The following is a 27,803-nucleotide window of genomic DNA, read 5'->3' as shown; positions in this document are numbered from 1 at the left end:
CCATGTCACCTAAAATTGTTTTTGAGAGATCGGGTGGCCAAAATTAGAATCCACTCCAAAAAAATGACGTAAATAATATATTTATGATTTTTTTTTTCAATTTTTATCTTAATTCATCTCTCGGTCAACATCTAAATAAAACTGGAGGCCGATTTGATCGCGTGATTTCGTGTCTGCTCATTTCTTTCAACATGGACATTCGATCATATGACATTGACCGAGAGATATTTCGCCAAAGGGTCAAGGTTAGGCTACTTCGGCTTTCTGCACTGAGGGTGTATACGAATTAAACAATCATCTACGAATTATGATTAAATTCAGTAGGTTTTATCAAAAAAATATTTACAAATTTACATTTTCTACATATCACGGAGAAATCTCCCGCCAATGTAAATGTCCCGACAAAGCAGATGACATGACGTTACTTCTAGGTGATGTATCAGCCCAGCTAATCAGAGAAGATTTACTAAATATAAAAATGTCTGTGAAGATAGCTACGGCTATTCACGTAATAAAGGAACAACGTTTATAATACATTTCAAAAATATGATTAACTTTAAAAAAAATACTTTAGGTAAAAAAAATCGCTGTCTGCTTTACTCTTTGTTAATTTTAATTCCAATGAATAAAAGTAACATACTGTAACACTAGAAAAAATACTTTTTAAATTATATTTTCATTTGATCTGATCCCCCTTTTCATCTCAACTATATACATTTAAAAAAATATTGTTACAAAATCAATACTCTATGTTGTTACAAAAATATTATTATTATAGATAATAGACACTAAAAGTAACAATCACAGTGGTTACACAATGTGACAAACAATGGACAGAAATACACGGAAGCTAGTAAATACTAAATAAATTGAAGTATCTTTCCAAGTTCGTCACTTCTATCTATGATTTATATAATTTTGATAAGAAGTTTAAGGATCCAAAACATTTTTTCTTAGAAAACTGTCTGTCTGTCTGTCTTTCTTAGAAAAATAACAAATTATACCGCCACAACCTAGCATCTACCATTATTTCGAATTGTCTTTAGAAATCAGTCGTTATCAGTACAGGTGAACTCATTAGAATAGATTTCACTGCATTAAATGCATGTTCCTGTGCTGACCAAACAAATTTTGCTCCCCTTTAAGCAAATCGGTCAAGGGACACGTCAATTCAGCAAATTTTGTGCAGAATTTACGATAATAGTCCACTATTTTTTTATTTTTTTTGCACGAAAACATGGTTTTAGTTATAAAATTACAAAAATACTATATGTGTATTCTTATCCTGGTGCAACACTTCTGAAATAAGCACCATCGATTCAGTCGTAGATCAGATTGGTATTGTGTGTGTACATGGTAAAGCTCAACTCATCACAACTACATACATTTCATCATTTCCATTTAAATTATATTGTTTTTATAATATTACACTTACTTAAGTATTGCAGTGTATTATATACCTTAATAACATAAAATAGTATCTAATTAATACAAAAAAAAAATCGACAAAATGCAATGCGCTGCAGTTGCCACGCAGAGTGCATTCGAATTTCATGTGAGTCACGTGACGCACTGACATCTTAAACATGCATGTATGTATGCAATTACTACTAAAATGGAATTTCACCAGATAAACGCGTAATTAAATAATCCGCATATAATGCTTGATTTTGTACAGTGAACATCAAGTGTAAGAAAAATATACTTTTTGCACACAAATACCTCTCACCTCAGATATGTTAGTAGTAACTGTTCATACTGAATATTTAGAATACGTCAACATTCAAATTTGTATTCTATGATGTCATGGGTGCACTAGTTCAAACCTTTTTTTTTTTATTATTGCTATTTTGTTAATTTACAATTAGAATAGTTTTTTTTTCTCAATTCTGTCTCAACTGGGTTCGTTACCACCAGGGTTAGCTGTTGCCACGACTACGGTCCATATCCACTAGACCTTGATCGACGACTTTCAGATCGGTGGCCGGGCTCGGAACGACTTCGTTGTCTGTCGCTATCTCTTGTGCGTCTGCGTGTCCGTCTCTCGGTCCTTGTGTACACATCCTGATTCCCGTCGTTGTCGGGATATCTCGCCTCAGATCGGGACCTCCTCTCGTTTTCCCGATCCTCTCGGCGTCTAGACCGACGTTCACCACCGTCATCATCACGCCGGCGACGTCGACGCCTACTTCGCTCGGTCCGGTCCCGATCTAAATCATCATATATATTATCTTCCCGTAACTTATCTGACACGCTGTAAGGGGGTGGAATGTCTAATGGCGTTGGTGGCAACGATCTATCTAACATAACAGCGTCCCCATCCGGATAAGGTCCCACAACTGGCTCCACTTGACGTTTCCTACGTCTACGATTATGACGCCCTCTACGTCCATCACTATGTATGATGTAATAATCATATTCGTCGTCTTGTCCGTAAGGTTTCACCTTATCCTCTTTGTTATAGCCGTTTCTTGCAGCTTCCTTCGCTTTCTCTGTTTCCCGGAGAGTTATTCGCAATTCCTCGTCTGTGTAAATAAAAAAAGTATCTTCAGTCACAATGTCTAAGATCCAATGACACCCTTCCATTGGACATTGGACAACTTATTTAGAAAAATACTGAAAACATATTATTCAACAAAGCCTAATGCGTGCGATAACTCCCCCGGCGCCTTTGAACAGAACTTAGTTTTCGATCAAGGCGCTTTATAAATGTTTATGATTGATTGTAATACATGGATAATTTATTCAAGATCTCATAACAGAGATTGCACATAAAGCAATGACGTCAAAATGGTACCAACCTTCTCTTTCTTCTCGTCTTCTCCACACGCAATAAATAATGACACCAATAACAATAAGTACAACAATAACCAGCGCCACCAGCGCCACTATAACAGCGAGGAATGTGTAACTTACGCCAAAAATGGTTAATTCTAAAGAAAAAAAGAAAAACACCAACAGTTTAGGCTGAGTAACAGCAACTCATAGAGGACGCTCATTAGATGGAGTTGTCGCAAGACGTTAAAAATTTGTTCTTGTGAATATTTTTTTATTTATATTTATTCACTTTGCTTCAATCTCATTATTCACACCGCATATCTGAGCTAAATCACGTGCTTTTGTCAAAGTTTTGTAAATTTATTTTTTCACGTGTAATGTATTGCACATCTGACACATATACAAGTTGTTTATGACGTCATGACTTACCAACAATTTTAATACTGGAAGACATTGACCTTGAATCAACAGAACTTCGTGCATAGCAAGCAATGATGGCGTTGTCCATACTCTTCTCAACGTTCACAATATGCAAAGTAGATCCGCGGCTCGTGCTCTCTTTCTCAAATCTTTTATCCGTGTCGTTGATTCGGCTATGTTCGTAGTACCAATCGTATGATGTCACTTCCGGGTTGTCATCGATTGCTGTACCATTACACGTCAACGCTCCCTCACCACCCTCCTCTACTTCTAATATATCTGGGTAGATGTTGACGCTCACTCTCGGTACCACTGTCAAAAAGAAACAAAAATGTCGTTGTTGATGAGATGTCCATCGTAGATGGGTATCCTAACCCTACTCGCAACCTGTTTTCAATGGATTGCCAGGCCTGCGCAGAGAACATGGGTAGAATATTTGCTAATGTTCATGCAATATATTTTCAAACAAAAAATCGGATTTAAATACAATAATCCGGAGCATATCATGCTCTATAGTTTATATTGTTACAACATGTATTTCATGTCTGTTATTTGCCAAACGCTTTACTTTCTCCCCCTTAATTCTGTCCCGAAAACTTTGAAATAAGTTACTAGGCAAATGAGTGACGAAATAATGTGAATTAACTACTATTAATTTCACCATGAAAATACCAGTATTTCATGCACGGAAAATACAGCGTGTATCACAGATAAATTACAAGCCAGTGTTTATATCATTATATTATAACCAACATTATAACGTCTATGTTCTGTCTGGCATTAGAACATGAATGCTTACATTCGATATCCATGGGCCCAACACTGCACGTTTTCCCTCCGCTTACAGTCACGTGATTCAATGTGCACGTGAAAGTCTCTCCTTTATGAATTGGAAGAAGCACCATTTGAAGACCAACTCTTGTTGTACCGCCGTGCGATGATTCTATCACTTTGCTGGGCAGATCGACTCCTCCCCTGCTCCATTGTAAGGTGGGGGCTGGATCGCCCTCTTGTGAGCGGCAAATCAACGTAATGTTGTCGCCTTCTTTTAGTTTGCCTTGGGGCAACACGCACGTCGGTCCACCCTCGACTGGAGGGATAGCATCTAATCGTAGAACAACAAAGTAAAATTAATGAAATGCATAATTCAAAACATTTTTAGGGAAAATACACACACAAAAAAAAATTTCAAGTTTAGAGGGCGGCAGTCGTCGTGCCGCGTCCTGTTCGATATGGGACTCATAGCGACGTATACAACGCGTGTAAAATACATTGTTTATTTACATGAAATTCGAACACGCGCTGCGTGATGACCACCGCGCTTTAACCTTACATATAATGTCACATACAAACCCAGAAAATGCAATCACTATATCAAAACCATAGCATTGTCACTGCCTTAGCATTAGCATTTCCTCAGATTACTATACAATCTAATCAAAGGAAAAGCCGCGTTTCTAGTCTGTTCTATAGTTGTCTGAGATAATTCCAACCGTGACTCTAGGTAAACTCAGGTAGTTACATTAGTTATGCGCATGCTCAAATAACTTCTTACCTATCACTGACAAGGTCGCCTTCGACGTCCAAATAGTTGGTTGAACATTGTCTCCGACTAGACGGCATTGGTAGTCGTCAGCGTCGTCGTATTTGATATTTTCAATGTGTAATGCGTATTCATCGTTTTCTGGGTTACCGGTTATTGTGAATCTGTTAACAATATATGCAAATTCAAATTTAGTCCCAACAAAAAGGTTGACATGTTTCAAAAACAGTGCGGTGATTTTATTTTTTTGTTAATTTTTCTTCAAGTTGTGTTATCGCATTATTGAGAACTTTGGAAGTGACGCGCGCTAAACAGAAACAAATCTATGTTAAGCTTTATACATAAATTACGAAATATAAATAATATCAATTAATATATGGATATAAAGTTGACAGCTAGTTGGCTAATTTGACAATTTTATTCAATTTATCAGCTATTTGTAGATTCCACTCACGATTTAGATTATTTGCATTAATCATTCATTGCGGAGAGTAAACCCAACTTATGGATTTCGGGGAGTATGACAAATCATGACGGGTGGTATAATCATGAATTGGACACCAGCGACAACAGTCAATAATAAATCCATTTCATACCTGTCTTCATACGCCGCTAGTACCGTTCGTTCATAACTTATTTGCTTCGTTCCATCGCTTCTATACCATTGTACAACTCCGACTTTATTTGCAATGGTGCATTGAAGAGTGGCAGTGGAACTCACTTTTTGAAATTTCTTGTCAGTAGGGGTTACTGTTATTGCCTGAGCTGATGAAATATAGAAAAAAAAGAAGTCATAATCCAAATTTCTCGACAAAGTGTGACTTCAGTTTCATGACACAATCGATTGACGTCATCATTGACTTGCGCATGTGCACTTCAGATTCAATCTCATCAAAAGTGCTTACCAGTTACCACGCTCAGTTCTGCGGATGCCGAGACTTCGGGGTCAGAACCAGAAGCTGACACAGTGCACTGATATGTACCAGAATCGCTCGCTTTAGCATCGCTGACTTCAAGATTGTATTCCGTTCCTACGATGTTAGTTGTCACGGAGAACCGCCTCGAGCCGCCAATATTCATCGTATAGTCGGTGTTAAACTCTGTGGTTCCCTTCTTCCATATCATGGTCCCCAATTTATTGCTAATTGAACAATATAACGTCGTCGTGCCCCCTATGGCTATTTCTGTATCAATGGGAGGTATTGATATTGCTTGTTGTCCAAATACTGGTAAATGAAAACAAGAAAAAAAAGGAAGTTAGTATTATTTTACAGGGATTCCAGTAATTCTGTTCCAGGCATTGGAACACAAATGGGCTTACGCTAGCTCATGCTTAACCTTATATCAAGGGCAGTAAACAACCAATGTATTTAAAAATAACAATATTTTATACTATATCATATATAATATCCTATAGTATTGATGTTTAGCTATAAGCCTGAAACACAACTTACAAAAAAATCACTTACCACTGTGAAAAAGAAGAGCTGTAACTATGGATATCAATATTCTGCTATGCCCCATTTCCATCATCGCTTTGTATTTTTTATGAGAAGTTTCTATAAAATGAACAAATATAGACTATCACGATGACGTCATCCCAAGAATGCGGCAACTCACGCCATTAGGGCCATCATTTGTTTAATTCGCCTGTTCCAAAGCAGAAGTTCCAGCTGACTTTTAGCATGTTAATACAATGTACCAAACACTTAGTTACTTTAAAGAAATATACGCCAAATTACCATCACTAGTGTATGTGTGTAGTGTGGGTGTAATGTTGTTATGATAACATGAGCTCGAAAGAAGTTATTTGAACTATGACCATGACAACGCGGAGTTCTTCCGTGCTCCCACCCATCTACGATAGTAACATAACACTGTAGTTTAAAGCGGGGGAGTCGTCACCCGCGCATGCGTCAGGTGGCCATAGCGTGTCATTGTTTACAAACAAACGTCTACCCATGAGCCTTTGCGTTTTAGCGTGCTTGGGACTTAATTCCCGTGCGTGGGCATGTGACGACCCTCCCGCTTTATGGCTGAGTATCAAAACACTATACAGTGTGGATTATACCTGCTATCGAGACATGAAATATACAAATACCGTAACACTGTAGGTGTACATTTCAGTACATGTAAAGTCAAGGCGAATGGTATTTGAGTGTATACATACTTTTTGTTCACAAAGCATTCCCCTAAAAAAATCTTACCGATGTTACGACTAATTAATTTTCACAAATTATGTTACATTGACTTCAGATATTGTTTTTTTCGATTTCCTTATATGAAGTGAGAATAATCTAAGCTCATTGTGGATGTATGTTTTATCAACATGTTGTCACATTGTACTTAAAATGTAAGTTTATGATGATGTGGTTATATTAAGAATATTTAACTCCGCCGTATTTTTAGCAAATTGAATATACAGTATAATGCTTCATTTCACGAGTCATTCAGTGTAAACATTGTCGGCATCTCTTGTATACGGCATACTATGAATATATCGTATAGATTTGATAGTATTGGTATGTATATTTATATAGACCGTACCCATATCATATACGTCGGATCAACAGGTTTCATGATAGCGCCATCTACGGCAAACCCTGACAGTTACTGTGGAGTGCAGTGATTATACGAGTCTGCTAACATGGTGCATTGCATCATACAAACCTATCAGATATGATGCTAAGTCGTTCAATATATTCATTACGAACTGTACAAACCGTGATGTCATTCAGGCAAACTGTGACGAATTCTGCGTTGGAACTCAACACTGGCTAAATGTTTGTCGTGCAATTACGTTTTTGGGGGTAAATCCACAAAACTCACCGGATTGTTTGCTTAAAAGTTCAAGATCTGTGTTTTCTGTGAACATATTTCTTGATTCATGTATTACTTTTGTGTGTTTTTAGATATACACGTGTTAAAATGTTAGAATACATATGATTATTTGCATGTAAACTACACTCTATTTACACCATGGCTGGGTCATGTGACGTGACATTAATTTTGACAGAGTTTACTAAATGTTCCCTGTAATTAAAAAAAACACGGATATACGTTATATGATGTCGCCACGGTAATCTTTGCATTCGTCATTCCACATTGAACGGAAGTGTTCGACAATAAGAATGAAACAGGGTGCATTCTACAGAATATTGTGAAATAAACGAAGTATTTTAATGCTATAGAAAATCGAAGGCGTTGACATTCACCGTGATGTGATCAGTGAGCCGTCTTGCCGCAAATGTTATCTTATAGTTGGCAGCTTATTCTCGCATAAACAATTTTTCACGAAAACGCGGCAAACAAGGCAGTTTCATCACTGGGCATCAGGAATGAAGTATCCTAAATTGGTGGCACTAGCAGACAGCGCTGTCTAGAATATTAAAAAGATTGATTTGTGCGCGCACTGATAAGATCATATAGAATAGACCAAATCTATACGGTGATATTATTCTTGCTGGGACAAACGAACCCTGGATGAACCGTGTATCGATCGATCGATTGTCAGAACCGAAGTGATGCATTATTAAGCTGCGATCAATTTAAAAAAAATCAAGAGGCATTTTTGGTAGACATGACGTCATAAATAACATATGGCCTCCCATAATGCACTGCGTGTGGCCATACGCTCCGGTGATTTTAGCGTGATCGCATTGTGACTGGCACTGAATATCAACTGCACATACGTTTACAGCGATACGTACAATGGACGCCATAGAACTAATCCAATTTAAGTCTTCTCGCGTATCCCCTCGTATAGTTAGCATGCATATATGTCGTCAACCCCAAGCATTCCCATGGCATTTGTTCTGGGATGTTTTTAGTGTGATAGAGTCGATAATGAATGCCTACGCAATGGCTGCCTTTATTCACATTTACCGACTTATACGTAATAGAATGGTGGTTAATAGTCTAAACATTTACACCTAATATAGTCACATTTGTGTTTTTCACACTTAGTATATTAGGACCGTATCTAGCCTTGAAATAGTATGAAACTTCTTCATTTTCTGGAACGTGCCCGCTTAATACTAGTATATCGTCTTATTTTTAAACAAGGTATGTTATGGCTTGTATCGCAAGCTAAATTCGATTTCAATATTTACGCCAAACCCGGAAGCATCCCGATGCATACATACAATATGGGGTCGACTATTAATTTATTACGGCTCAGTGACATTGTATTGTCGTACATTTTAAGGAGATTCGAACCGAATTGAATATAAAATGTAATTTTTTTCATAATTTAAAAAATATCTGACTTCATGGCGTGACGCAAATTTCGAGAAACCTGAAGCTCTGCTAAGATGTATGTTTACATCGCTCTGTTTGCATCAGTGTCTACGGTGAATGTATTTTAGCAAATCATGTCCAATGACATACTAGTATACTGAAAGGGTCATGTATTGCTATTGATACGAATCTAAATACTGATACAAGTATATCAAAAATGATAATGAGTTTCACATTCAAATGGATTTCTCTCTCATTACAGTTTGACATGATGTCCTCTGCGCGCGACACGCTATGTGGATGTGAAACATGAAAGTGTCGTATGTAAGTTACGTTTACTCATCTCGCAAGAAGCGTGTGTACATATATATTCATACAGATGATTGTTTTTCTGTGCATATTTAATTATTTTTAGGATGGTTGTCGCGATTTAAAAAAAAATAAAGGTCACCCACACAAAAAATAAAAACATATTTAAAAATGTTTCAACTGCAGCCAATTATACATGACATCTAAGGGGAGCGACGACATGTTGGAACGTATACTGAACGAATACAAATAAGGGAACGTGCCTTACATGGTGTACTTCAATCGTCATTTTTAATATGCTTCTGTGTTTTTTGAGGTGGTGATAATGTTTGGTGTTTATGATTGAGGTAACAAATTGGTTCGTGGATTCCACGTAACAGTGACTGAAACTTCTAGCTATTTAGTAATGCAATATTTGTCATTTGGACATGGACGTGTGTAATATTCCCCGAAAATAAAAAGTACCAGAGTGTGATTGATACAAGTGAACAAACACAAATTGTAAGAAACAAATAATTTCACGACGATTTTTGTAATTGTTTCATAACTTAATAATATAAATATTGGATCCGAAAAAAAAGACGAGAAATAATTTAATAATTTGCGACCGCTGATTGTAACGACCGCCGTAACGTTGCTAAGGTGATACACTGCAATAACCCATAATGTATAATAAAACTGTCTCTCTTTATTCTAGCTGATTGACACACGGGGTAATTGTATTGTATACGTTCTTTCCACCATCATTAAATCCGAATTTCCGATTCACACTTGAACGTGTATTGTTAAGATTGACAAATGTGAAAGTTGTATTCCAGACGGGCATGCATGCTAATGATATTGAAATAAGTTAATTATTTAATTAGTATCAAAGTTAATTGACAAGATAATTAATTCGCTTGATCACAGATGACAAGAGACGGTCAAGTGATTCAATGCATATATGAATATGTGTGATTTAAAAATGGCGTCACGGATCCCTCGGACGCTACATGTGTAAACTTTGAGTCCTGTCTCTGAGATCAAGACGAACGTCTACGGCTAGCTCTTTTTCGAGGTGATTACACGTTTTTGATAGATATCGGTTGATTTATGCCTCTTAAATGACGTTTATAGCAAGATCCCGATGCATATCGCGGCAACAATAGAGGTGATCAGTGTGACTCCACTGGATTATAAACCATTATAAGCACAAAACGGAGAGCTGTCGGGTAAACATTCACCCAACAACAGGATTTCTTGTTCTGAAATCACATCCGTTCTCAAAGACGTAAACTTACGCCTGCCCTGTAGATAAAATTACTTGATCCCATTATATTGCATGGTCTTACCTTTCCCGCTAAGTGAAATATGCTCCGATCTACTATACAGTTGCAGATCACGGTTCGATCACTTTCCCTCTGGGTGTGTTCAAATTTCGGGTGTTAACAACAACGCCGTGTGTACATTTCACCAGTACATCGTGTTACCAGAGTTGCTACATACGATTACGCTTATACGAAGTACGTACTGTCTATCGTAGACTTCGATAATCTTCACAGAACGGCGAAAGTCGATGATACTATGGCCGTATGACCACCCATAACACTGAGATCGTAGCAACCGTATCCAGGTAAAGTCAGTGTCTGAAGGAAGGAAGCCGATTTCGCGCATGCGTAAAGCATTCACGGAGGATTTCTCAATGTTCGTATTTGTTTAGGCTGTCAAAAGACCTTGAGTACAAGTCATTGACAATAACATCGAGAACGATTGCTCTGTTTCGTCGTTTCTCGGACCTATCTTAGAGACGAGTGTTTCGTGGAGATGATTGAAAAATAAAAGCTAAAATGACGACCAAAAAATCATAAACGTTATGAAACAATGCAAATGATGGATGGAAACAAATTATTGTTTGTATCACACATGTATGATAACTGAGATTGTAATCATTTATATACGTCGATATGCATATAATCAAATAACTCACGTGATCTGTGACAATAATAATCATGATACATATCATCAGACTGGAAACTTGGCCAGCGACGTCACTGTGTGTGTCTAACATGAGTGAGATAACATCGTTTTCATTATTAATTACATTTTATATTCAACTTTTAGAACAACACAGTTCTATGCTGGAGTTAAACAAGATTTGATTCATTTATCTTTGGGGCTAACAACTTAGCAAAAACATTTTAAAAAAAAACAAGATTGCTCGGTGAATACACGGGCTAGATGCATGATGACGTCACAGATAATACATTTGATACAATTTATAATGCAAATTATTTTTCAGCTACCCAGATTCAGCAAATCTACACGAAACTCCAAAAGAGCACAGTCTCTGCACATCGCGCCCCTTTGAGTTCAGTCAAGAAATTAAACAACAAATCTGCCCGATTATTATGACAGGTCGATCCATTATAAACTAATAGGTCTAATGTGTTTGTTAATCTGTAGTTTTATTATTTGATCGCGGCGCCGTACTTCTAAAGTAATTAATTTTAATATATGTCAATTTTACAATTTATTAACAGCGGCGGTTGGCAAATGGGCTAGCATTTTTAGAGGTTCCTCCAGGTTGAAATCCAAAATGACGTGTTCTCACCAAAAAAATAATATTTAATTCACCAAATGAAATAAATATGCAGTGCCATTGACATTAAAGCCAAATCAAGAAATAATTTATTCTGACGATGATTAATAGAGGGCGCTGCGAGTATGAAACCGAAGCTCGCATGCCCCTGGCTCCTTAATTTATCGTATTATACGAAATGCGTATTTTCATTTTATATACTTCCCTAATTTTTCTAATTGCACTACAGGGTGAATACTGTGATGTAAGTTTTCCCGCGTCTTGGCGCTCAAAACTCTATGTACTAGTATACAATATTTAGAAGATTGTGAACACAATTGTGGTGGTCTTAGGATTTGGACGCCGTGAAATCATTGTTCAATTTTATCACAAAAACTGAACAATCTGTTTCTTTTGCCGCTTGTTAGTATTTCTATTGCCACAGTGACTTCAGATCACCCAGTTTGAAGGCTTCAGTGAATGCAAGTGCACAGGGTTCGTCCACGCCTTTCTTTGTGCATCCCATGAAAACGAAATTCTATTTAACGCTAACAATGCTTCTTTCATGTTACCCGGCATTTAGGGTGAACGAGAAATTTCCATATGAATCAAAATGAAAGGGGGTTGTTGTTTGTCTAACTGTTGAAAAGAATTCCCCCAGATCGTTCCACAAACAATCACGTTACTATAGTTTCAAATAACGACTGTTCCAATTGGTTTTCCTAATCGCAAGGTTTTGTCTGTAGCCAACCGCGAAAGAGGTTACACACAGGCAGTACGTGCATTTTACCCGTGTTTTGAAAGAAAATTGACGCATGCGCAAGATACACTTACCTGGATCGGATATATTTCGCCTTCTTACCAACAGTTGCTATGAGGGCTTGTATATTTCTATTTATAACCGGAAGCTGAGGTGTTCACAATTTTACCGATAATTTCGACACCTCGTGTATGTATAATTTTTCCAAAGATGTGACTGTCACCTGGACAACAAGTTAGAGGTTCTAAGACAACCAAGTAGCGACGTTTTATGTCGTGTTTTACACGTTGTATACGCGAGTTTGAGTCTTGGAAGTTTAAACGTGTCAATACTTCGTCGACTGTTCGTTCGCCGTTAACTGTGCACTGCAACGACGGACGAGTGAAGTGAGCAGAGTCAACCACAAGGTAAGACTTGTTCGCGTTGAATCGTGTTTGTATCTCCACTGCTTATCACGCCTTCCACTAGTAGTCCTGAACGGTATAGCTACCTAAAACCTAAACCTATAAGAGCACGCTTACTGGGATTACGAGAAAGACGAACATTTTTTACAGTTAATATACATCTCGAAGTAATGACAAAATATAGATGTTTTGTCATCTTGTTGTGTATTTGCACCACTTAGTGACTTTGTTTCTATTAAGAGAAAGTGAATTGCTGACCCCCGTGTTCTTGGTGACAAGGGGACGCCATTTTGATTATCATTGTTATTATCACTATGCTGTACACACTGCCCGATCAGTGATCGAAATCTTGAATATTATAACCTTAAATTGGTAACTGGAGCGATGGCGTTTCTTTACCGTAGCTTTGTATTTGGAATACATTATTTTGAGATTTAATGAACCGAAATGTAGGAAATTTCGCCACGGTATGGTTTCTAAGGCATGATGCATAGCACACACCACTACGTACTCAAATATCATCTTGTCAGAACCATGACTACTCGTGACTATCACAGTATCACACTACCATGTCGATGTCGACTGCTCTTATACGTTCCGTGTTTATACGACGCGTTCCAACACAAGTAGAGTGCTCTGTAGACAGTTGCTGTGTACGTATTGCATGGTTGATTAATCAAGGTATATTAAAATAATAATATAATCATATTATTACCCACTCACGTCAAAGTACATTTCACGTGTGGCAGGCCGTCGATGCGATATCATTTCCCGCCAAATTCAGCTATTCCAGCTTTAAAATAATAATATTTATGAGTAGGAAATATATCAATCAGACGTCATTAAAAATTAATTAATTGTGCCTAATTTGTATACAATTAATTAGCCACATCAGTTGATGCAAACACTACAAATAGTGAATGCCCGGATATAGAAATGAGAAATAATTTATCACCCAATAGGCGCTGTGAATAATGACATTTTACGTACACTGACTACATACTTCATATCGATATTAATAATACAAATAGAGGAAGCAATTCATCGATTTACAACATACACTGATAAACACAGAATATGCAAAACTGTCAGTGTCAGTATTTCTATTATTTCAGGCATGTAGACCGAGTGTTTGTATTTATTTATTTATTTATTGTTATATGTGTACGGTATTACAGGTATTATTTTGATGCCCACGGTATTCCCTTTATGTACCCCATACTGAATAATTCAAGGCTGCATTGCTATGACTAGAATGCAGATTATGCAAGATAATACAGTGGATGTACATCGTATCGCTAATATCAACTACACATGCGCAGAATACTGTTTCCAGTCATATATGTAAATTACTGGCCATCATACTATCATTTCCACGAATAAATTTGTTCAAGTATAAATGATACATTTAAAATGTTCTGATCAATAGATTGACATGGGCGTTGATTTAATGTTGATTTATACGGAAGGACATTTAATCAGGAACCATTACCTGCAGGGAAAGTGTTTTAATTTCTGCATGTATAATTGGGGTTTTATTTTTTAATTACGATACAGCAATTGATTTGTGGAATCTATTCACGATGTATCAATATGTCTGACCCATCGGGGTCAACATACCCGATCTCAAACGAACCATGGAAATGCATGTATCTAGACTCTACGTCGGCTCATTAATATTCAACTTTGTAATAAAATACACTAGGTCACGAGAACAACCGTTTCACTGTCATTGTCAACTATGGTAATCTTCCACGAAATAGTCCTGTTCCAAATTTATCTTTAATTCAGATAAACTTACAGAATAATTGCTCTAACATATTGGCTCGAGCAATAGGAAAAGTGGAGGGGGAATATGAGCCTAAGCAACGACGCAGACGACAATAATACTGCCCAATTTGCCTTATGCATGACTCCAAAACGGTACATATCGCGGTACTTTTGTTCTTATAACAACGGAAGTCTTTAATATGATCATTTGAACAATAACAGCTTCTTGATTTTTTAGAATTTTTTTTTTTTAGAAAACTCTCATTTACACTTAAGTTTTCCCCTAGACTAATCGCTGTCATTTGAACGGTATTTGAGTTTCAAAGGGAAATTCTTCAGTGAAACGAACATAGTCCTCGTCTGCACCTGCACGTGTTTAAAGTTTTAGTTACGTTTATTTGTATTATAAAAACAAACAAAATAAGATTTAAATCTAGCGAAAAATGTCAGCTCGTCACGAAACAATGGCAACGATGCATTCAATATGGGTTCTCCTTGAGTAGCCACGTGACAATTCAATCAAGGATATACCATGGAAACGGTGTTGCTATGGCATTAACCTATGTACAGGAATAAGAGCTGAAATGAATGAATACATAAAATATGAATAATGAAACAAATTGCAGTTTGTAAAACGTCAGACATATATTTTGCATAATTACCCCCCCCCCCTAACAGGTTTAGAACATAGAGTTGACACATGCACGAACTTAGACAAACATTACAGAGTGGTGCTAACTGCAGAAATGACTAAAAAGTAGAAGTCTGTGTTATCAAATCATTAAGAGTTCAGAAAAACCACCAGAAGTGGACTGAATCACCATCAACATCAAATATTCATTGATTTTACAGATGTATGAATATCTTTTCGTGAAATGTTATGTCAGGATATTCTAGCCTCAATAACTTCAACTCAGACAGTAATGTAAAACCATTTATTTTCACTGTCATTTAAATTCACTATTTTGATGTTTTGAGCATATTCACTGTGTTTTAATTTCATGAATTTGTCAAGGAAACAATGAGTTTTATTGTTATTTTAAATGTTCACTTAGATTTAACAACTAGTGCCCCAAGTTTTATTCGGTATTTAAAACAAGTCAATCACAATGAATAATTTAGCACAGTTTTAGTAAATTCTCTTCCAAAAGGAGTAGACAGAGAAATGAAATAAAATATAGTTATCTTGGTAAAATAAAAATCAATTACAATACAAGAATAAACCAAATGACAGAACTTTCGTATACCACTCTCTCGTTGTAAAAGTAATAATAGAACCAATTCACGACAAAATCAATTACATTAGCATTACTCGAAAGCCAACACAAAAGAAGAGGGGGGTACTATGATTACCTTTTAAAATAGAATTCATTTCACGCAGGTGTAACCAGTTACCGGAAGTTGACTCATTCTATGCATATGAGGTAAATGTCGTCTTACATTAGCAATAAATTAACTTCCTTTGCATTCACATCTTATATATAACCAATTTAATGTGAATACCGAGACAAGCCGTGCTGTTCTCGTAATTAGCATACTCACAAAACGACCCTGTGGAGTTGAGAGTGGTATGATTTGCTATCCATGATATAATAACATTACTGTCACACCTGTACGCCAGCACTTTGTGAATACACTACTGGCTTTCCGGGTGTTTTGATGGAATCAATATAACCATTTTAGTCTTCATTTAAAGGATGGGATTTCTCAACGAAAACATGAATTTCTAAAAAAAAACATTTCGTATTAAAATTTCAATATATATATATATATATATAAATATCTGTTGTAGAACGAGTAGATGAACCGTACAAATGCTAAGAAGTGTGCTGATATTATTCATGTGTATTTTGAGTGTAATCAACACTGTTTTTTTCTTCAATTGATAGATTTGAATTTAGATATTTTCCTATCATACAAATACAATCAATTAGATTGTGCCGAACACTCACCATACATTAGTGTACCAAGGTCAGAGGTCAATCAAGCGACGTAATGGCAGCCTCTCTTTGTCTGTAGACATTTAACCTGAGGAAAATAGGTGGTGAATGTAATTAACTGAAAACAATCTATGTTACGCCATTTGTTCTGAAGTAAATGTTGCTACACTACTAAAATCTCACTCAAAGAACCAGCTAAAACATTAAATGTTAAAAAATGATATTGTTTTTTGCTATAACTATGAGATATTACATGTAAATATACTTACCTTTCACATATTTGATTTTCTGAGTACTGAGGTTATTGTCGTGTACACAAATATACTTACCGTACAACTGACGTTCAACGAAAATCCCAGCGAATTTGATATATTTAAGGGGCCCACTTAAATTTACATTCTGCAGTTAATTTGTATTACTTACCACAATCACAAGATGTCATGGTGTAGATTTACAAAGTGCGAATGCGGCTTTCTTTGCTTCTATTTTTACTCCAATGATAAAACAATGTATACAACCAAAGTGAAACACTCGAAGCCCTGCCCATTTTCTTTTGTGACACTCCCACACACAAATCACTTTCTCCCTTACCTAGATAATAGCTATATGGAAAGGTACACAATTTAGTTAACAAGTTAATAAACATATGTATTTTCTATGTTCTCGTGTTATACATGACCAACCATTTCCTTTGTCTTTCAGGTGAAAGTGAATGAATTCAAAAATGGCGGAAAGCACGTTTTTGCAAGTGTTGATACGTGTGTTATTATCTACATCAATGCTGCAATTAGGTAAGCGTGATAAATTTGCACATTGTATCACGTCAAGCGTATGCCTATGCGATTCTTACAAACCACAACTCGTATTAGTAAATTTACTAACTACTGTAATTTCGCTGATTTACCATTTCAGGCAAATTCAGTGGGTTTTAAATTCATGGTTTTATCATTTAGATAATGTGTTCTATGCTAAATTTTACATATTCGGTAGGTATTTAGCGCATTTTCCAGTCAGCGAAATTAAAACCCAGTGAATAATTAACCTTTTTACAGTATTTACTAATTACTTACTAACTATTTACTAACTACTTACTACATATTAACTACTCACTAACTATTTACTAACTACTTACTAACTATTTTACTTTTACTACTTCGAGAATATCAAGTTAGCAAAGTAGAAACAACATCCTAACAAATTAATACATTTAAAATACTAATCCTTAACAGTGAATTTTTTAAGAACGTAGAACAACAAAAACAACTTATGAACACATGAGAGAAAGATACACGGACACCGAGGCATACAGCCAAATAGTGATGAGGCAAATTTACTAACACAATCAATTTCTTGTTATAGTCGAAATTTGCAGGAAGGTTAGGTTAGCCAACAACTCACTAAACCTAAATAAATCCCATTGGATGATGGAAACAATCATTGTTCACCCGCATTGTGGAGGCTGACGGTTGCAATCACAAAATGGCCGCTGCCTGCTTGTAAGTGAAATCCAAGCATGAAATTCACAAAGACAGAAAACAGTACGCACCGCGGGGAAAATAAAATAGTTACACTACTATCACACCTTTACACTATTCGCCAACATGATTCCGCCTGTTTTTTTAAACCCATATTTTTTTTTTAAATTGCAGTTTTTGCACAACAATCGTTCAGAGCGCCACTACCCACTGACACCCCGGCTACGGTAAATGCGGTAGTAACGTTTGAATGTACAGTGGACAACAAAGCCGGGATTTTGACTTGGAGCAAAGGAGGTGTCGAAATAAGTAGTGACGCCGCCATCACCAACGGAAACAGTCGCTTAGCGATAACTGGTAACCATCAGTCAGGAGAATACAACTTGCAGATTTCATCTATTGTTAATGGCGACGCAGGCACGTATGACTGTGCAGTGAGTGCTAATGGTGCCATTGCAGCGATTGGTCCGGTTAGTGCTGTATTGTCAGTTGGACGTAAGTACAACATACTATTCAAGTTTGATATGGTACAATTTTAATAATGCAGGATCCTGAGAGACTATGAAGTTATTTTTACCTTAAGAATCGAAAGGCAGAATTGACACATTTTTTTCTCACGTTTCGGAGTTCAACATATGTCATTGTGAGAGCATTCTGGGTAATTCATTTTATGAGTCATTAAACATTGCTCGAACAATTGTTTTCTCGTCAAGGACAATACAATTGTTTTCTCGCCCACAATAATACAATTGTTCTCGTTCATAACAATACAATTGTTTTTTTGCCCACTACATTTTTTTCCTCGTTCATAGCAATCCATTTGTTTTTTAGTCCACACCAGTATTGTTTGAAGTGGTGTTGATAATTATTGGTTTCAAGTTACCGATACAAAGACAATTATTGTTTTGCAGTATATTTCTCTAAACAAACCTGAAATAATTAAACCATTTTCTTCAGCACCTCAAGCTTTCCTAACACAACCTTCTGACGTTGACGCCACTGTTGGAGATACGTTGACACTAACCTGTTCCGTAAGCGATAAAGTAGACCAGTTAGTCTGGGTCAAAGATGGCGCCGTGCTGTCACGTGATTATACGAGACTGACATCAGACACACGGATCAGTGTAGTTGACGGAGGGAATTCGGGAACAGTGTTCAATTTACAGATAATAACGGCTGTGGTAGAGGACAGTGGGTCGTATCAGTGTACGGTCAGCGGCACAACCACTGGTCACCCGGATTTAGATTCAACTACAGCCACTGTCACAGTAAACGGTGAGTTTGAAAACAATACGCATTGATTACACAAATACTACGATGAAGACTTTCCGTTTTTAACATTGTGAAATTCTTTTGTTTTTATGGAGAAAAATACATTTTTTTCAGTAAAATCATTTTTATTAAAGTTATTGTTCATACATGAGTTGTTGAATAAGCTACATTTTTTGGTAATGGTATGCATATGGGATCATATATTTCGTTATGAAATATTCCTAATATATTACTGGATTCTCTTGTCAAAATCTGTTGTTTTCAAGTTTTTGTTTCCAAAAAAAGAAAGTATTTTACAATGTCGAAAACGAAGTCTTTATCGTAGTGTTCAAGAACAATAACAACACAATACGAGCTTCTTCAAAGTTTTTCTCTTTTGAAACAAAACTTCTTCATCCAGTTAGTGAAAGCAAATTGATACAAGCAGTGTTGTACAAAGTTTAAACAGTTGGGCTCAGGAAGTTTCGATGTTAGTTTTGATTATGTAAAATAGTTCACTCCTGTCCAAATCTTAATAAATCTTAATAAACGAATAATCAATTAATAAGAACGACGTGCGACGTTTCATAGAAGGGCGGTGGTCGTCGCGCCACGCATGCGCAAAATATCGGGTCTCATATATACAAAGATTTGACTGTTGCGCACACCGACGAGTACAAACTGAGACGTTACCAAGCTTTAATTGTGTAGTTCTTACGGTGATTGCATGGTATCGAAGAAGTCACCGACGACAATTAGCGCATGTTGCATTCAGATCAAAACTCGCACTTGTGAATTCATTAGAAAAGCTATGTTTATCAACACAAACTTGAATATCGTGACGACCGCCGCCCATTAATAGCGAAATATGGAAATCAATCGACAAACATATTTTTACATCTCTATATATATGTTTACCTATAAATAGCGTTTCAGGCATTTGTCAACCAGCCATCTGACACCATAGTCTTTTCTGGCAAGAGTGCTGTTCTGCGGTGTGAAGTCAGTGACCTTGTAGGTGAAGTCACTTGGTACAAAGATAACGTAAAGATCAGCGACGGGACGAATGTTCTCTTGGCTGGTTCGAGAATTACCATAGAGGGAGACACATCGCAAGGAGAATACAACCTGAAGATAGTCTTAGCCAGTGAAGACGACGAGGGGGGTTATCACTGTCAGGTGTCTGCGGTTGGTAATAACGATAGACTGTTTTCAACAGTTGGTCGACTTAGTGTGAATTGTAAGTATAGAATTGGCGTTGATACAATGTTCGCATAATAAGTGCACAATCAATTTTCATTTATCGGTACGTACCATTGAAACAGTGCGCATGCGCACAACAGAAACCTGCCCCACAATGACTAAACTCAATGATAGATGTACCCTTTCACAAACTCCACAAACAGAGATGTTGTTTTGTCAGCAGCTCTCACCGTTTGTATTGCAATATTGAGCGAACAAGAATACATTATTACGTCATTAATTATTTCGGTATTATGAATTAATTTTAGCTGAAGGTCAAATTTTAACTGTGGTGCCAGATGACGAAACTGTGCGAGTCAGTGAGACAACTACAATGAACTGTGCAGTCGCAAATAAACAACAAAATGTTATCTGGTTAAAAGGAGGTGACATCGTCAGCACGGATACTGTCGTTTCAGATTCATATAATGAAAGGTAAAACATTACTTTTTTATTTTAGCATCTAATTTTTTGTTATCTATGTAATATGACGATAAGGATTATGTTTATTGCCAAGAAGACCAATCATGGTCAAACCTGGTTAAGTTCATATTTTTATTATATAATTGGATCACAGTTTTTGAAGATAAATCACCCAAATTTGAAACTTACAATACACGGCTTAAAAGTTGCGCCCTCTAGCGTCAAAACGTTTCTATGATGTAAATGGATGGCAGGAAATTCATAGAGTCGATATTGTTTTGATCACTAGTCACCCGTCAATGAACAATTAAAGCGAGAGGGTCGTCACATGCGCACGCGCGGGAATTGAGTCCCAAGCGACGATAACAACACACGCTAAAAACGCAAAGGCTCATCGGTAGACGCTTGTTTGTAAACAATGACACCCTATGGCCATCTGACGCATGCGCAGGTGACAACTCCCCGGCTTTAAGAGTCCCACTCCATTCTAAATGACGAATGATTACACAAACTACCAGTGTCATTTTGGACTACATGGATTTCACCAGTTTACGTCATTTGTGACGTCACAGAAATTTATCGCCACAGGGCACGATTTTAAAAGAACGATATATTGTTTGAATGTAACAAAAGTTGATATTTGTTTTGGCATCTATGTATTCAAGCAGGTGTAATTTTAAAACATGAGTATATTTAATAGGACACTGCTTCCACAATATAATTTGCCTGAGAACTTTCCTAAATCGATTTACTCGTGGTCGGTTATAAAACTGATAATTCTCTTTGATATACCAAGTTCTATTATTAACTTGATATTGTACGTTATACTAAAGACACGTGTCATTTGAAGAGAATAAACAGGGAACACATAGAAATTTAGATTTTGGACTCGAAGGCGAAAAATAATTATTCTGGAGTACACACTACATCGACATTATGATCGGGCACCAATACCGGAACACATATTTAAATACAATGAACAACTTTCAAATATTTGAACTCATATTTATTTAATTCTGTGTTTAGGTTCTCCATCACAGGAGACCAGACTGAGGGAGAATACAATCTCCGAATAACGAATATTGAGATGGAAGATGGAGGGGGATATTATTGTGGATTCGGCGGCACCCTCTCATCATTGGCTACATTGACAGTATTAGGTAAGTCACTTGTTGGAGGTAGTTCCAGTCCCCGATCTTCTTTCTATCACGTGGCGCACATGGAATGCCGTGATTCGGAAAGAGCGAACCAGTTCACTTATGTGCAAAATGTATGTCCGTGGTCACAGTCATTGGGAATACGTTACTGTTTTCTCTCACTCGTAGCATATTTCCCAGTACAAGGTACAAATTGGTGGACAACGAGTAAACTATTATACAGAAAGAATAAACAAGTGACCATCTCCTATAGGAGGTATAGTTCATCACTTAGGCAAATACTCAACCAATCAGGAAACTTTTTACATATATTGTACCGGCATCGCATATACAAGTTTCCAGTTGCCTGACTTCTATATTTACATGCACGACAAGGGGTAACTTTTATGACCAGTCGTCCATGGACAAATTGTCCTCAGCTTATCACAATTTGAGTGCACATTCATGTCTTATATTTCTCAGACAATGTACTTACATACAGCGCGACGCGTTGTTTTTGAAACTCCTATTTTGTATGGACGTTGGAAATAAATTGTACTCAAAAACAAACAATAGTTCCTATTTTAGATTCAGAAAACTAGAAGTCATTGATTTGTTTTCAGAATAACCCGAGTAACGTGTTCGTTTTTCAATCTCTGTAGCTGCTGACCCACCGGCAAGTGGCAACCCACAGTGTTTTCCGCCACAGGGAGAGTTGGTCGAAGATGACAATGTCACGTTAATATGTTCAAGTCAAGGCGGTAACCCACCGGCTACGTTGACCTGGAGTCGATCTGGGGTCGATTTGGAGGGTGTTGTTATGCAGTCAGCTTACGGTATAAGGATGGGACTGCCGCTTCATTTGATGCCTGATTTGCAAGGAGCTGTGTTTATCTGTACCTCGAATCACGTGACACACACGGAAATTCATGCATGTAGTGTTGGACCTCTTGAAATTCAATGTAAGTTAACAACATCAGCACCATTGCCATCACAAACAACAACAAAGGTGATGATGATGATCCACTTTTATTTTTATGTATTTATTTCAGTGATACCACGCATTACTATTGATGTAAGTCCAAGTGTGATGGAAATACAAGAAGGCGCCCAAGGCCACTTTACGTGCAACGCAACTGGCAACCCACCGGTGACTAGCTACTCGTGGTCGTATGAGGGCAGCACAATCAACTCGACTGACAGGAGATTTCAATTTGAGGAAGACAAAACCGTACTTCGCTTGCTCAGCGCTGAGAAAAACATGGACGATGCGAAAGTTTGGTGCGTGGCAACGAGTGACGCAGACACACAGAAAGCGACTGCTAGTATAAAAATCCAAGGTGAGTTTTTTTTTCTTTAGTATGGTAGCCATTTTGGATTTTATTTAACCAAAATGTCTTACATTCACGAGTTATTTAACTTCATCTCCAAACATCTTCCTTGGGGGTTGAAACCATTTCTGTTTCATTATTATGACTATGGATTAACTCTTAGGTTTTGTACAAGACGAGGAAGACACCTTAACGTTCAAAATATTAGCAGCGGTTGTTGCTCTGGTTGCTGGTATCATAATCGCCGGTGTAGTCATAGCAGCCATTGTATACTGCGTCTGGAAAAAACGCACCGAAGATGATGATGATGATGATGGTGAGCGAGTATACTAGTATACTATTTCCAATACGCCCTAATCTGAATGTTTACGTCACTTTGTGAACAATAGGTGATTTCAGTTCAACTGCGAGATCTCGCGAGTTGCGTGAAACACACGCGCCGAACGTCTGCCTCAAAAATCGAACGATTTGATTTTTACTCGAATTTCTTTATTTTGTAGCTCACATCGAAAGGCTGGTCTTTGACAAGGGAATATTGCGTTTGAATACCCTTATTTCATCAAAATTGACCATCATCAAATGTGGACAGCACATTATTAAGCATAAAAATATCCCCCAAAATACTTTTGCGTTTGTCGAATTCCACGCGATGTTTGTCGCCACTACGACGCTTGACTTTTGTTTGTGCCCTTTTTACGTTCGATTTCACGCATAAGGCGGGATCTCGCAGTGAACGGAAAATGATCTATTGTGTTTTATTTATCTGTAAATGGCGTTTATTTTAAATGACATCACTAAATATTACGTAATATAATTAATATGCATGATGATATTCGATTCGGACAAAAAAAAATGGCTACAGGCGTACTTATATGTAATGTTGCATCAACAAATCAACCAATCAATCAATCAGATCGATCGATCTGTCAATCAAATAAACATTTTGATTTTTTTCCAGATGACGACGATGAAAACATCATAGTACACAAGGATCGTGCCGTTATTTCACACATGGTGGGCCCATCAAACACAACTAAATCAGGTGGGATCGTTACCAAAGCTAACTTTTTTGCCAGCGGATCGAAACCTAAAGGTCTCCCTCCTTTGAAGAACGGCTACCCGGGAGCACCAGGCGATAACGATTATTACGAGGTAGTCTACGAAAAGCACGGCAAACGACGACGACGAAAGAAGAAATCTAGACGAAATGTCGTTGACCCTAGTGATAACGACAGCAAACCATATTCCCATGACAACAAAAGGGATAAAGCACATAACAATCATGTAGACAGCAAACGTCGTTCAGACCATAAGGATGATGACGAAAGACGTCCAAGGTCTTCAAAGCGTCGTCATGACGATTCGCGCAGATCAGATAGAGGTTCCAAGTCTCATTCTCGCCGCGATGACGTTGAGATGAGGGAGGTAGACGGGGATGAAGAGAGGCCAAGACGAAAGGACAGACGAAGTAGATCAGAACCGCGGCCGTCTTCCAGGTACGACGACAGGTATGACGGCGAATACCGTGCAAAGTCTCAGGAGAGGTCGCATCGAAGAGACAAAGATAGGTCTCGGTACAGAGAGAGGGACAGGTCGCGTGATCGTGAGGATAGTGACAGGCAGAGGAGACGTCATCGAAAACAACGGGTTTGTATAACATTTTCCTAAAAACAAAAACAAATACATATAATTTGATAAAAATACCCACTACTCAAACTAACACAGTCCTCACTCCAAAGTAAAAAACGGGAAAAACGTATTATCCATCTCGTCCGCTTTAAACTAACCCCGACAATGACATCGCATTCTATGCCTAACTCCTTTCTCTCTAATCTTTCACAGAATTCCCGGTCAACGCGCGATTGAGACTACTAATATTTGCTAAAGATTAACTCAAAATGTTCACGTCAATATTGGGGTTTTCGTGTTCACAGAGATCCAGTGGGGACGAACTCATTTATCAATACCGGAAAACTCTAGAAGAAATATCGGATTAAATGCACGAAGAAATCTTCTGCTTAGTTCAACTTCGTGATTGGATGGTTCGTCTGTGAAACCATCGGATATGATGCAAATAAACAAAGACTTACAGTATTTTATTTCTGTTTTTCATATCACTACTGTAACAAATTATTTAAATGTGTCGATTTATAGAAATCGTTGAAAGCTAAATATCTATAATTGTTCTTATCTTCTACATAAAACATTTTTTCTCTAAGCTTGATTTGAAATTATTTTTATAATATGGGGCAGCGAGATTAGATATACTAGTATTGTAAATTATAGTACCCCTTAAGGTAATGGTTATTTACAAGAATAGTACCCCCTAGAGTCAGTGTTATCAATTATAATTCGTAAAAAGTCAGTCATCTCATCTGGCCAAGTTGGTTAAGTTGAAAAATAGGTCCTCTATGTTGTACACAAGACACAGTCCCTAAATTTACTCAAAACAGAAAAGGTCGTCGAGTGTAAGTCAACCAGATAGATTACCTGACTGTGTGTACCTACAATATACGTCCTCAATGCTAAGTCGAAATTGGCAGCTGGCTTCTGTAATTACCCCGGGTAATATCTTAATACCGAAAGTGCATTCCTATTGTATGTTTTTATATGTGTTATATTTGAGCACTGGATGTTTAATGAATGATAGCATGCCATTCATTTTGACACACACCTTATTAACCCGTGTAAATTAGTTGTATGATCATTAGTAATTTAAGTTTTGAAAATGGTTGTTAGACACAAGTATACGGGAATATCACAAATATGAATTAATAGTGAAGATAAATATTCATAAATATCGTATACATTTATAATACGGTCGTTTGTGTGTTTGTATATTATGAACTAAATATGCCATCATCAAAGACGGCGTTTTCAGTTACAGCAAAAAACGTGCCAAATTAATTATAAACAATGTTCATATCGTCAGTTTTTTGCAGTTATACTTCCATGAATGTATTAATAGATGGAAAGGCTAATTTGCATGCATAATTAAAATATATTTTGTATTATGTATTTGTATTATGTTGATTTTGAATTGATTATTGGTAATATGTACAAATGTAAATTAAATAGTGTTTTGATACAGATTCTGACAAATACATTTCATGAATATTTTTGATAAATTCAATAAAAAATGCAAATATTACAGTTTGTATGACCATGTGTTATATTATACCCAATAACATCGTCTCAACTCTATATCCCAATGGCAATATGTAGGAGTGAACCGTATGTCTTCGAAAGGTCACTGTCCAGGAGACCAGAATTCTGAAAGACCCCCTAGTTTATATACAGAAAGTTCAGACGATGGTATAGGTATCCCTAACTCTGTCTGTATATGTATATTGTTGTTATTTATCGCGTTGCTACCTGCGTCACCCGAGTCTGTTGTTTGTCGTCGCCCGGACAGGACTTATGTGTATAATGTTAAATTATTTAACTTATGTAGCAAAAAGTTAATCTCAATATCACGACTTGGGCTCTCAAAACAGAATCACGCCAGAAGGCCTTGATTAAATTGAATTTGCAATAGACTATTTTGCAGGTTTCCGCTTCATGCACATAAATGCACTAAATTGAAACAGAATTCCTACAGTAAAGATGAAAACAACCATCACGGCGGCTGGCACGTGACATTAATGTGTTAAATATGAATCATTAAAAATATACATAGATATTATCATCTTCTAGCAAAATTTCATCTATATGACTTTATATTTTTTTATTTGGTCCAAAATTAACACAAAAATTGAAGAAAGAAAAACGTAAAAAATTGCAAAATATTACACAGACAATTTGGCGGTAACAATTATGATAGTCACGTAATGGTTAATGTATGCATGAGTGTATGCCGTGACGTAACTATGATTTATCACATTTGTACCACGATTATCGTGAATTTGCGAGTTTTATACTAATCGAATCCTGTTGCTAAGAATACACTCCTTGAAAAATATTTTCAGTTTGTGATTTATTTTGATCTCAAATTAACAGGCTACGGCAGTTCTATGACGTTCATTAGCGACTCTAGCCATGATGCAAACAAACAAATAAAAGAATATACATCCGTAATAGAATTATCGGCGTCACAGCAATACACTGACGATTATCTAAGTCATTTACGAGATAAATGTTTTTATGAGATCTAATTTATTAGCTCGGTAAGTTAATTTAATTTAATTTAATTTAATGGGACAGGGAAATAGGCATTCACGCTAAC

The 27,803-nt window shown here is 36.9% G+C and overlaps 2 protein-coding genes across 3 annotated transcripts; one reads left to right on the top strand and one right to left on the bottom strand.

The window, feature by feature from the left end:
* Window positions 1-305: 305 nt before the first annotated feature.
* LOC100368954 (uncharacterized) lies at window positions 306-10,932 on the bottom strand. Its single transcript, XM_002738919.4, has 9 exons — window positions 10,621-10,932; window positions 6,211-6,300; window positions 5,647-5,967; window positions 5,338-5,506; window positions 4,754-4,905; window positions 3,998-4,303; window positions 3,208-3,510; window positions 2,802-2,933; window positions 306-2,525 (listed from the first exon to the last, which is right to left on the bottom strand). Exons 2-9 carry the CDS (start codon window positions 6,272-6,274, stop codon window positions 1,936-1,938), a joined length of 2,037 nt encoding a protein of 678 aa, XP_002738965.2. The 5' UTR covers window positions 6,275-6,300; window positions 10,621-10,932; the 3' UTR covers window positions 306-1,935.
* A 1,737-nt stretch (window positions 10,933-12,669) lies between these two features.
* Window positions 12,670-26,729, top strand: LOC100368802 (hemicentin-1-like). 2 transcript variants are annotated; one of them, XM_006821688.3, is made up of 12 exons: window positions 12,670-13,013; window positions 17,423-17,511; window positions 18,370-18,690; window positions 19,153-19,470; window positions 20,375-20,686; window positions 20,958-21,123; window positions 22,138-22,271; window positions 22,910-23,209; window positions 23,300-23,587; window positions 23,742-23,894; window positions 24,537-25,225; window positions 25,513-26,729. In XM_006821688.3, exons 2-12 carry the CDS (start codon window positions 17,433-17,435, stop codon window positions 25,573-25,575), a joined length of 2,823 nt encoding a protein of 940 aa, XP_006821751.2. In that variant the 5' UTR covers window positions 12,670-13,013; window positions 17,423-17,432; the 3' UTR covers window positions 25,576-26,729. The 2 variants fall into 2 exon arrangements, with proteins under 2 accessions (XP_006821751.2, XP_085355555.1); XM_085499429.1 differs by having other exon boundaries at window positions 25,421-26,729.
* Window positions 26,730-27,803: the final 1,074 nt, after the last annotated feature.

The sequence above is a fragment of the Saccoglossus kowalevskii genome, chromosome 5, assembly GCF_978046115.1.
Source record: "Saccoglossus kowalevskii chromosome 5, keSacKowa6.1, whole genome shotgun sequence".
NCBI lineage: Eukaryota > Metazoa > Hemichordata > Enteropneusta > Harrimaniidae > Saccoglossus > Saccoglossus kowalevskii.
This window is presented reverse-complemented; position numbering and strand designations above follow the sequence as displayed.